We start from the raw sequence: 11,472 nt of genomic DNA on the forward strand, positions 1-11,472 counted from the left end.
ATTTACTTAGAACCCAGTGGTATATGCTATCTGGACCTCACGATTTGCCAATTTGAATCTTTTCAAAGTGAATCTGCACTTCCTCCTGGATTAAATTGGTGACATTTAGTGGAGAGTTTACTTTATCACTCTGTATCTCATTTGATATTTGGTGGTGCTTTTATTTAGCACGGTGGGTCCACTGTACACGATTGTATATAGATACAGAAAAACAGATATAGGTCATTAGGGATAATAAAATCCCCATAAACACTTGTTAAATTACCTACTATTTATTTAGATACCCCCACTCAGTTACCAAGATTGCCTAATAGCTTAAATGGCCTTTAGATTATTAAACGCCCTTATAGTCACACATACCCTGATTTATTGTGAATGTTTATGTAGTCCTAGATAGATTAAGTAGTGATGGCTTGAACCACAATCTACCTCACATTAAATCAACCTCACAATTGGCTGTAAATAATCCTTGACAAATAATGCAAAGGTGACCTTCCATGAAGAGGCGCAGACTGTATGGCCCAGAGCTAGCTTCATATATGATTAGGATGTTAAGGTGCTTATTATGCTCGGAGAGGGTAAATAACCCAGCATATGAAAGACCAACTACCTATATTCATGTTATCTTATAAATGGAGATACCAAAAATGCACTATGCTGTCATGCTACAAGCTCTTATGTGGAGCTTCAAACCTATTGCTGGAAATCTAATCTATTGTTTCCTAATGCTCCTTCCCCCATCAAGACGTTTCCACAATGAAATGCATATAGATAGATTCATCAGGATGGAGCTTAAACAGTGTGTATAGATTGGCCTTTATGGCCAGAACAATTGGTTACAAATATATAAAGATGTTTGTCAGTCTAAGCGACCATGATAGCAGCCATTAAGGCTGTGATAGAAATGTATTTTCATTTCAATGGTCATTATTAGAAATGAGGGGACTTTTGAAAAGTATGAATCATCCAGATTGCAGAATTTTAGCAAAAAGTTCAGTTTTGACCAAATTAGTTTGAAGGAACTGGAACTTCACCAATACACCTAAAACCAGTGTATAACACTGTGTAGGTGTTGTGTTTGTATTTTTAACCACAGCTGTTTATCTAGGGTTAAGTTCATTATATAACTACCAATGTTTTCCATTTGAAATATTATATAGAAACATGCTAAATCCGAGGCTTCTCATTACATGACTATGTTGATGCCAAGCTGTGAGATTTGGAACACTATCTGTGCTGATATCATAGGAACAGCAGTATAAATAGAGTAACATTTCCCTGTACTAACAGATCTACCACAGGAGCAGGTGACATTATGAATTCACCATACACCAAACAGGAAACTTACATTAAGGAATTTAGTCCCATTGATTACTTCAACACTTACTATGCTCCAGGAAAAGGGCTTCTTTTTGGAGAATGGACTGATTTTGTTTTAAAGAATCTTCATGAAACCTTTACTTCAGGTAAAAATACAACAATTAATCTGTAATATAAAAATACATAATAGAATTGAATCTTAAGAGGTTGTCCAGGGTTAGAAAAACATGCCTTTTTTCTTTCAAATACAGTACTATTCTTGTCCATAGGGTTGTGTGTGGTATTGCAGCTCAGAAACACTGAAGTAAATGGGAATTGAGGTGTAATATCAGTCATGACCCACAGAAAAGGGTTGTCAGTGAAATTCTGCGTACAGCACCAATCAGGCCCACCCCAATGCCCCGTTGCCGGTGGTAAATAAAAAACACCACACACGGAGGTCTGGTATAGTTCCTCACACGGGGAGTAACTGCACACTTTATTACAGATTACATGGGGTCTTATACCCTTTGGTCACGTCACGTCACTAGGAATGTGTAATGGTCTCATTGGCTCAAATCCATCGCATAACCATATGTCTGCAGTTCCGCCTGAGGCAGTGTTAGTCACATAAGCATTCGTTATCTTAGATAAGGTGCTTCTGGGAAAACAGCCAAGCATGCGGCCTTTGCATTTTGTTCCTCCTTGTGGTTTTCAAGATACATTTTTCTTCGCCTTACAAAGCCTTGGCATATCTGATATGATTTTTAAGGCTACATATTAAGTTTTTGTACTATAGCATAGAATTAGTATGTATAGAAAAATAGAATTAGTATACGTATAAAAAGAAAGACTATATATATATATATATATATATATATTTTTTTTTTTTTTCGTATTTTCTACCTACAAATGTATATATTTCCCTCTCAGGGTGGTGCTGTGTTTGGAAGTAAGTAGCAATGTTTTTCTAACTCTGGACAACTCCTTTAATTCCCAAGTCCACTCAGCTAGCTGTTCCCAAATGTCACACTCATAGGATTCCAGGAAGCAGAGTTGTTTGTTGGGGTTCTCTCACTGCAGATCTGCCAATGTCACTCACTTTGGCATGAAGGGAACAAGCATAGTAGTCACTAGTTTTGCTCTGGGACTACGAATGCGGGTTGTAACAGAATTTGAAGTTATCCCATTTCCATTGCAAATCACACCAGTTAAATGTGATGAATAGAACCCATTGAATTAAATGGGTTCTTTTTTTATGATCTTGTTATCGCACGCAATTCCTGCTCGCGAGGAAAATAGGACTTGCTCTATTCAGATGTGCTGAACGGCTGTAGAGAAAGTCACAGTCTACAGACTTTCTCGACTTCAAATTCATGCTCAGAACCTACAACCTAGCCCTCCACCATGCCAGGCAAGTCTATTTAACCTCTCTCGTCTCCTCACTATCTCACAACCCTAAACAACTCTTTGACACTTTTCACTCCCTTCTGAGCCCTAAATTGCAGCCCTCATAATGGATCTCAGTGTTGAGGAGCTGGCTGGTTACTTCATAAAGAAAATAAATGACATCCATCAAGAAATGACCACCCAATCCCAGACTAGCCCTGACCCTGGTCTTGTCAGTACTGCGTCTAGCTCTTGCTCACTCTCTGTACTCAGACCAACAATAGAGGAAGAGTGCTCCAGATTGTTTTGCTCAGCTCACCCCACCATCTGCGCTAGCGACCTTCTTCCCTCACACCTCCTCAGGTCTCTCTCCCCAGTTTTCACCTTCCACCTCACCACTATATTCAACCTCTCTCTGACCTTTGGCATTTTCCTCTCATCATTCAAAGATACTATCATATCCCCCCCCCCCCCCCCCCCCGCTAAAGAATTTGCCTCTTAATTCATCCTATGCTGCCAACTACTGACCCATCTCAGGTCTCCCCTTCATCTTCAAATTATTAGAATGCCTAGTCTACTCCCTCCTTACAAGCCATCTCTCAGAAAACTCTTCTTGACCTCCTAAAGTCTGTCTTCCACTCTGTACAATCAACAGAAACTGCCCTTACAAAAGTGTCAAACAACCTCCTGACAGCTAAATCGAGGGGGTGGCTACTCACTACTTATCCTCCACGACCTCTCTGCAGCATTTGACACTGTTGACCACAAACTGCTCTTCAATATGCTTAACTCCATCAGTCTAAAGGAAAATGCTCTTGGTTCTCCTCCTACTTATCTGACCGCTCATTTAGTGCATCCTTTGCAGGCTCTACGTCCTCTCCTCTTCCCCTTTGGGGTCCCCCAGGGATCAGTCCTTGGCCCCCTCCTCTTCTCTATCTACATAGCCCATATTGAACAAACCATCAGGAGATTTGGCCATCAGTACCATATCTATGCTGACGACACCCAGTTATACACCTCCTCCTGTGACATCACAGCACCATTCCTACAGAATGCCACTGACTGTCCACTGTCTCTAATACAATGTATTCTCTATACCTAAAACTAAAGCTCTCAAAATCTAACCTACTCATATTTTCGTCTCTGCTAACCAACCTCATCCTGACTCCTCCATCTTCATGTGTGGCACCACCATAACTCCCAGACAGCTCGCCCACTGTCTTGGGGTTATATTTGACTCTGATCTTTCCTTATCCCTGTAATCCATTCCTTGCCCCAATGTGTCACCTGCACCTCAACAACATTGCAAAAGTCCACCTTTTCCTCAATGTGGACATGCTACAAACACTCCCTGTTTCTCTCATCCACTCATGGCGCAATTACTGCAACTCGCTGCTGATTGGCCTCCCATGCACCAGGCTCTCCCCTTTGCAATCTATACTGAATGTTTCAACCAGGCTCATCTTCTTGTCCAGCTGCTACGTGGATGACTCTGCCCTATACCAGTCACTACACTGGCTGCCCGTTAAATATAGGATTCAATTCAAACTCCCTACCTTCATCCATAAAGCTCTCCATAGCATCGTGCAGCCCCCTATTGTATCCCTCACCTCAATCCACCATCTAGCCGGCGCCCTCTTCTGCCAATGAAATCAGATTAAGTGCCCCTTTAACTGAAAACTCCCATTCCCACCTCAAAAACTCATCCAGGGCAGCACCTGTCCTCACTAATGCGCTACCCCAAACTATCCATGCAATCCCTAACACACACCATTTCAGGTAGCCTCAAAAGCACATCTTTTCATGAAGGCATACCATATCTCCTAAACTAAACTCCTCTTTACTTTCCCCTGATAACATGCTCCCTGTCCTACTAATTGCAATCCCTGCAAGCCGTCATCAACCTCCCCCCTACAGTCATATCGATTCGGCCACTATGCGCTCAATTTGACCATTGTCTATGTGTATAGCATCCTAGACTCTTCACCTCTCCTTACCGTGCACAGCTCCAGCCTCTTTACCACCTGTATCACCCCACTATTTGTAGTATGTAAGCTTGTTGGAGCAGAACCCTCACCCCTACTGTCTCCATCAGCTGATTGCTAGACGTAACTGTGGTTTTGTTTCTGTTACACCTGCTTTGCAAACGCTGCAGAATATGCTGTCGCTATATATATAAGGATTGCTATTTTTTCTGCGTTTTAATCGAGAAAGCTGCCATAGAAGTCTATGTGAAGTTAAAAAAAGCAAGGGGAAAGATGTGACCCTCGTAAAACACAGGGTAAAAAATACAGCTGGCCCTTATTAGACTTTAAATAGCCATTCTTTTCCACAGAAAGAGTATCATATGTGTGTGTGATTGGCCTTTCGAACACAAAAATTACAGTACCACATGCAGACACGTGTATCAGCCTGATTATGGCCAACTCCAAACCTCATAAACAAATGGATTCCTTTATAGCAAGCTTATTTGTTCATGCGCTTGTCTGTTGAAGCCCTCAAACATAATTGTTGTTCATTTTCATCAATAATATTCTTTATTTTCAAATGTGTTTCATTCTTAAGGAGGTGTAAAAGGAGACTTACTAATTGACTTTGGAGCTGGGCCCACAATTTACCATCTGCTCTCTGCTTGTGAAGTGTTCAACAATATCATAACCTCTGATTTTCTTGAGCAAAATCGAGCACAACTGGAGAAGTGGCTAAGAAAAGACCCAGATGCCTTAGACTGGACTCATATTGTCAAATATGTGTGTGAACTGGAAAGTAACAGGTACGTAAAATAGAAAACTAGTAAAATGTACACAAAAAAGTTAAAGGGATTTTTTTTTTACACAAAATACCAAAATTCTCTACAGCATCAAAAACAGGCCACTTTGCCATATACTTACCATGTTTTCCTGAAAAGAAGCCCTATCCCAAAATAAGCCCTAGCTACACTACATGCAAATTGCTTGCTGGAGGCAGGGTATTCAAGCCCGCTACCAGGAATAAATGCTCTGTTGGCATTCAGGACTACACTGTAGCAGTGACAGAGACCAGTTCAAGGGACCCAAACACTGCCTGCTAGGTGAGTATCAAGACACCTCCCAAAAATAAGACAATGTGTCTCTTTTGGGGCAAAAATTTATATAAGACAGTGTGCTATATTCGGGGAAATACTGCATACATTTTAGAATCGCCACCGATTTTTTGATTGCTCCATGGGTCATGTGATGCCACCACCTCAGGTTTTATGGCTTCCACTAATGTCACATACATTTCAGTTTTGATGATTCCTTCCAGCCCCTTCAGTAGTTGGCGCCAGAAATGTTTTCAGGTACAGAACATGCATGATTCAAAGCATACAAGTTTGTACCACACATACTTAAAGGAACCTGGCATAATCCCCACAACACAATAAACTAAGGTATGGTGCTGTTAGATGATGTGATAGAGAGCCAGATGACCGCTAATGCGATCCAGCATTGTGTCCCCTAAATTGTGCATGCAGCAAAAAAATCTGATACTTTCAGAGTTCTGTGCACACGCCTTTCTATACAAGTCTATTCTCTAGAATGTCAAGGTACACCTCTGTACTTATGGTTCTTGCCATTATTACCAACAGACTGAGATCATGCCACATAAAACATCCCCAGACCACAATGGAACATCTGTTGTACTTAATTGTAGACACAACACACTGAGGCAAAAGGTGATCCCCAGGATCCTCCACACCCAGTTTTGTCCATCTGATTTGAAGATGGAGTAGCGTGATTCATCACTCCATAGAACATTCTTCCATTGCTCAACTGGCCAATGACAATGCTCATTGGCTCCTTGCACTATCATAGACAGGTCAATGCATTGCACCTTGTGTGCAGGGGCATAACCCATATATCCAATAACATGGAGTTGCTATCTCAAACTGTGGCTGATACCCCCAAGGGTCTGCATCTTATGTGGCATGGTTTAGGACATCTAGCATGCTAACAAAACACAATCTATTCTACTGATAGAGATGTCCAAATAATTTTGCTAGGAGAGAGTAATATAGTGTGGTGCACAGTGGATTCCAAGATGGCACTGAGAGGTGCAGTTGGCAGACTTGATAAGTATGAGGGAGGTGTAGTGGACACTTTCACAAGCTGACTGAGATGCCAGTGCTATGTAGTTTGCAAAATGAAGCCATAGCAGACCAGAAACTACAATGGACTGCAAATCAATTATGTAAACAAACCATCACATGCAGGGGACCTGTTATCCTCATGAAATAGGCTCAAATGTGTTAAAAAAGGGTATATGAAGGTATCTGCAGCTTAACAATGTGGGTCATGTGTGGTGCAGACTGTTAAGGCAGCAGAAATGCAGTCCTAAGCTCTCACTCGCAACCTAAAGGTTGTGGGTTCAATCCCCACCACATGGTTCAGGTTGCCGGCTCAAGGTTGACTTAGCCCTCCATCCCTCTGAGGTCGGTAAAATGGAAGCACTGCAGAATAACTTGGCGCTATACAAATAAAAAGTCCCTTCCTCGGAATATGGGGAAGTCAATTGTAAAAATGTCCTGACTTCCTATTGATGACCCATTTTCAATTGATTTTGACCTCCCGTTTCTAACCAAGCTTTTAATTTTCTTTTGAAACCATCCATCCAGTACTACCTTACTGTCTAGCAATATATTTCTCCACTCCTCTATGTTCCCTCCTGATAAACTGTTATTGTTAAATCCATTTTTATTTAATGTGAACTCTGACACCAGTCATAGTTTCTACCTCTAGGACACTACTGTGACATTTGAATGTTAACCAGAATGGTTTTTACCTTTATCATTTAGGGCGAGCACCCACTGGCGTTATTTTACCTGCGTTTTGCGTTTTTCCTGCACAGGCATAGAGATAACATGTGTTCCTGTCCACTGGCGTTTTTTTTGCGTTGCGTTTGCGTTTTTAACATAGGAACTGTCAGTTGCATATGTGTCCCTATTTTTCTCCCAATGCACCCATGAATGTCAATGGAAATTAACGGAAAACGCCGCGAAAACGCCGCGAAAAACGCGCGGAAAAACGCGCGGAAAAAACGCGAGAAACGTGGCGAAAACGCTGCGTTTTTTCCCGCGGAGAACGCAAACGCCAGTGGGTGCTCGCCCTTAGACTGCACACATCCATTTAGTTTGTATCAACGTGAAGGAAGCTTAGCCCATAGACACGGTTCCCCTACTTCCCATTGTACACTCGCCCATTCAGATCCTGAGGTAACATCAGCCAGCACAGATTAACACCAGCAGTGCCCCCATAATCTATAAGCAACTAACAAGATGCAGTGCTATCCTGTGATATGGGACATATAAAGACATGCTGCAGGTTTTCCAGGACAGTAGGACAGTACCGTACTCGGTCTGAGCGTCATAGCCTGACTAATACCCTGCTATGCCTCAGCATAGCAGAGTATTAGAATAATAAAAAGTATTATGCAAGTCCCCTAAAGGGACAGAAATTTAAAAAAAGTTAAAAAATAGTAAACAAATTATAAAAAAATAAGAATAAAAATTACAAAACCTCACTTTTCTCCCTTTACTTTGTAAAAAATTAAAAGCAAAATTACATATGGTATCCCTGCGTTCGCAATGACCCAGAGAAGGAAGTTAGTACATTATTTAACCCCTTAATGACGCGGCCCCTTTTTTTCCCCTCCTCCCATTTAAAAAAGCATAAGGGCGAGCACCCACTGGCGTTTGCGTTTTCCGCGGGAAAAAACGCAGCGTTTTCGCGGCTTTTCCATTAATTTCCATGGAGAAAAATAAGGACACATATGCAACTGACAGTTCCTATGTTAAAAACGCAAACGCAACGCAAAAAAAACGCCAGTGGACAGGAACACATGTTATCTCTATGCCTGTGCAGGAAAAACGCAAAACGCAAAACGCAAAACGCAGGTAAAAAAACGCCAGTGGGTGCTCGCCCTAACCCCTTAATTTATTTATCAACGTCGCTGTATGAGGGCTTGTTTTTTGCGGGACAAATTGAATTTTTCAATGCTGCCATTTAGAGTACCATATAATGTATGAAAAAAAAACTTTTAGAAAACTCTAATTGAAGTAAAATAAAAAAAAAAAACAACATTCCACAATCTTTCAGTGCGTTTTGTTTCAATGTCGCACAAAAAAATTAAAATGCTAGGGGTCTTTGAATTCAGCGATAAAAAAAAAAATAAAAAAAATAAATATATATATATATATATATATATATATATATATATTTTTTTTTTTTTTAATGTGAAAAAGGAATGAAAAAGTAAAAAACTATTACAATTTGGTATTGGCATAACCGTACCGGCCTGTAGAATTACTTAATATATTATTTATACTGCTCAGAGAATGCAATGAAAGATAAAATAAAAAATATGCAAGAATTACAGATTTTGTTAATCCTGCCCCTAGAAAAAAAATGGGATAAAAAGCGATCAAAAATTTACACATTCCTAAAAATTATATGAAGACTAGAGTTTATCCCACAAAAAAACAAGGTCTTCTAGAGCTCTGGCAATGGAAAAATTAAATCAATACGGCTTTTGGAATGTGGTGACACAAAAGTAAACCTTTTAGAAAAAAAAATGTTTTAAATGTAAAAAAATAGCAAAACATAAAAAAACTGCATAAACTTGATATCGCCGGAATTGTGTTGACTCAGAGAATAATGGTATCACATTATTTATTCTGCACACTGAACGCCGTAAAAATGAAATCCAAAAGACAAATGCAGATTTTTTTTTTCCCCCCAATATCCCTACACATTTTTTACAAAAGTTATATATTCCCAAAAATGATGCCAACAAAAAACACAACTTGTCCCACAAAAAACAAGCCCTAATATGGCTGTGTCAATGGAAAAAGTAAAAAGTTATGGCTCTAGGAACGCGACTGGTGGGTCTGACAGGGTGGTAAGAAACCCGCAACTGAAGGGGTTAATGCAATATAGCTTTGTTTAACTATGTGACTGAAATGAAATTAGATTTCCTTACCATAGCACTTGGTTTACAAAGCCAGATGTCCATTTGGGAGAAGGATGGAGAAAGTAGTTAAATAATGAAACTTGCATAGTTTGCACCTTATAGTTTGAGATATGTAGTTCTGCAAGTTTGCACAACTTATTAACTGAGCTGATTGTGAAACGAATAGAGAGAATCATCCATTTGTCCAATGACTTTTTTGACAGTGATAATTTAGAGAGAAAAGAAGAAATACTCAGGAGAAAAGTGACAAAAGTCTTGAAGTGTGATGCGCTTGCAAAGAAACCATATGACCCTGTGCCCATGCCAGAAGCTGACTGTCTGATTAGCTGTCTCTGCTTAGAAGCTCCATGTAGAGACCTGGAAGATTTCACCAATACACTGAAAAAGTTTCAGGAGTTACTTGAACCCGGAGGTCACATTATAATTCAGAGTGTTCTTAACTGTACCTTCTACTATGTTGGTAATAAATGGTTTTCCTGTCTGTTTTTAACTAAGGATGACCTGGAAAAGGCCTTCAAAGAGGCCGGGTATGAAATTGTAAAAGTAAAAGTGACTCCACGGAATGATAAGTCAAGGATGGACATAAGTGATTATGATAGTTTTTACTTTGTCCATGCCCGTAAACCTAAGAATCAATGAGCTGATTAAACACTTGTAGCTCATGATAAGTGAGTTATTTTCCTTACCAAGTTCAAATAAGGTGTCGTTCACACAAGCATAGTTTTAGCGTAGTATAGTTGCGTGAAAGAATCGCGCCTATGCTGCACTAACAATCGCGTGAACGGGCAGCTGTTCACTGGAGCAGCTGCGCTTAAACGGAGTAGAGAGAGGGGTTAAACTCCCATAGCCCCTCTCTCTCTCCCTGTTTTGGGGGATTAACTTTCTCTCTCTTCCTGCTATGGGGATCCTCAAGGAATATCCCCATAGTAAATATACAGTGAGTGGGACTAGAGAGTGGGGTGGGGCTATAGGGCTTCCCACACGAATTCCCTATAGCAAAAAATGGGGGTGGGGCTAGAGGGTGGATCACTCTCGCCCTGCCCTCTCTTCCAAGACTCTCAGGGAAGCCCTGTAACCCTGCCCCCCCTCTCTCCCTGCCATAGGGGAGAGAGGTGGGGGGAGTTCCCTACTGCCCCCTGCTGCTGGGCAATTGCCCAATAGCAAGGATGGAGGAATTCCCAGCTGCTTACAGCAAGTCATTTAAAACATGCTGCCCAGAAGCATATTTTAAATTTCTTGCTGTAAATTCATGTTAGTCCCAGCGGGATTTAAGGGAACCCTCGGGATGTCCCCGCATCCCCTTTGGAAATAACAGGAGTTTACAATTGGACATTTAAAATGTTTTCTGGGAATAATGTTTTAAATCTCCCGCTGTAAGCAGCGGGGAATTCCTTCTGTCGGCAGATCATCCTTATGAGATTTGTAATCTCATTTTCCTGCGCAGGAGTTTCCATAAACTCCAGCCCCCATTGGAGTTGATGGAAAATTCTGCACATCACGCACAAAAAAAAAGTTCAGGTCCTATTTTTCTCACGCCATGGACCTTAGATGCGAGCTTTGCAGTCACATGTCCTATCTCCTAACATTTAGTAAATCTAAAATTCCTTAATGTGAACGCTTCCATAGGAAACCATTGGTTCTTATAGAAGCGCTCTTTCAGGCACCTCTAATGCACGAAAACAGCGCTCGTGTGAACGAGGTCCAAGTCTCAACCCTCTAGGAAATTATTAAGAAGAGATAATTTTCAGATTACTCATTAACTCAATAAGTAAATGCATTTCTTTTACATGCATTATT

General features: G+C 40.7%; 1 protein-coding gene across 1 annotated transcript; it reads left to right on the forward strand.

The window, feature by feature from the left end:
• The first annotated feature begins 1,315 nt into the window (after window positions 1-1,315).
• Window positions 1,316-10,314, forward strand: LOC136631337 (nicotinamide N-methyltransferase-like). The gene is made up of 3 exons (XM_066605596.1): window positions 1,316-1,466; window positions 5,257-5,461; window positions 9,879-10,314. The coding sequence occupies exons 1-3, from the start codon at window positions 1,316-1,318 to the stop codon at window positions 10,312-10,314; spliced, it is 792 nt and encodes a 263-aa protein (XP_066461693.1).
• The last annotated feature ends 1,158 nt before the right edge of the window (window positions 10,315-11,472 follow it).

This window comes from Eleutherodactylus coqui, chromosome 6 (assembly GCF_035609145.1).
Source record: "Eleutherodactylus coqui strain aEleCoq1 chromosome 6, aEleCoq1.hap1, whole genome shotgun sequence".
NCBI classification, from domain to species: Eukaryota; Metazoa; Chordata; class Amphibia; order Anura; family Eleutherodactylidae; genus Eleutherodactylus; species Eleutherodactylus coqui.

What these genes read in the sequence shown, in the direction of transcription:
- LOC136631337 (XM_066605596.1), top strand. Translation starts at nt 1,316, where the DNA reads ATGAATTCACCATACACCAAACAGGAAACTTACATTAAGGAATTTAGT. An exon ending in TCATGAAACCTTTACTTCAG is followed by an intron (nt 1,467 to 5,256) that starts GTAAAAATACAA and finishes ATTCTTAAGGAG; the next exon opens with GTGTAAAAGGAGACTTACTA. An exon ending in TGTGAACTGGAAAGTAACAG is followed by an intron (nt 5,462 to 9,878) that starts GTACGTAAAATA and finishes CTTTTTTGACAG; the next exon opens with TGATAATTTAGAGAGAAAAG.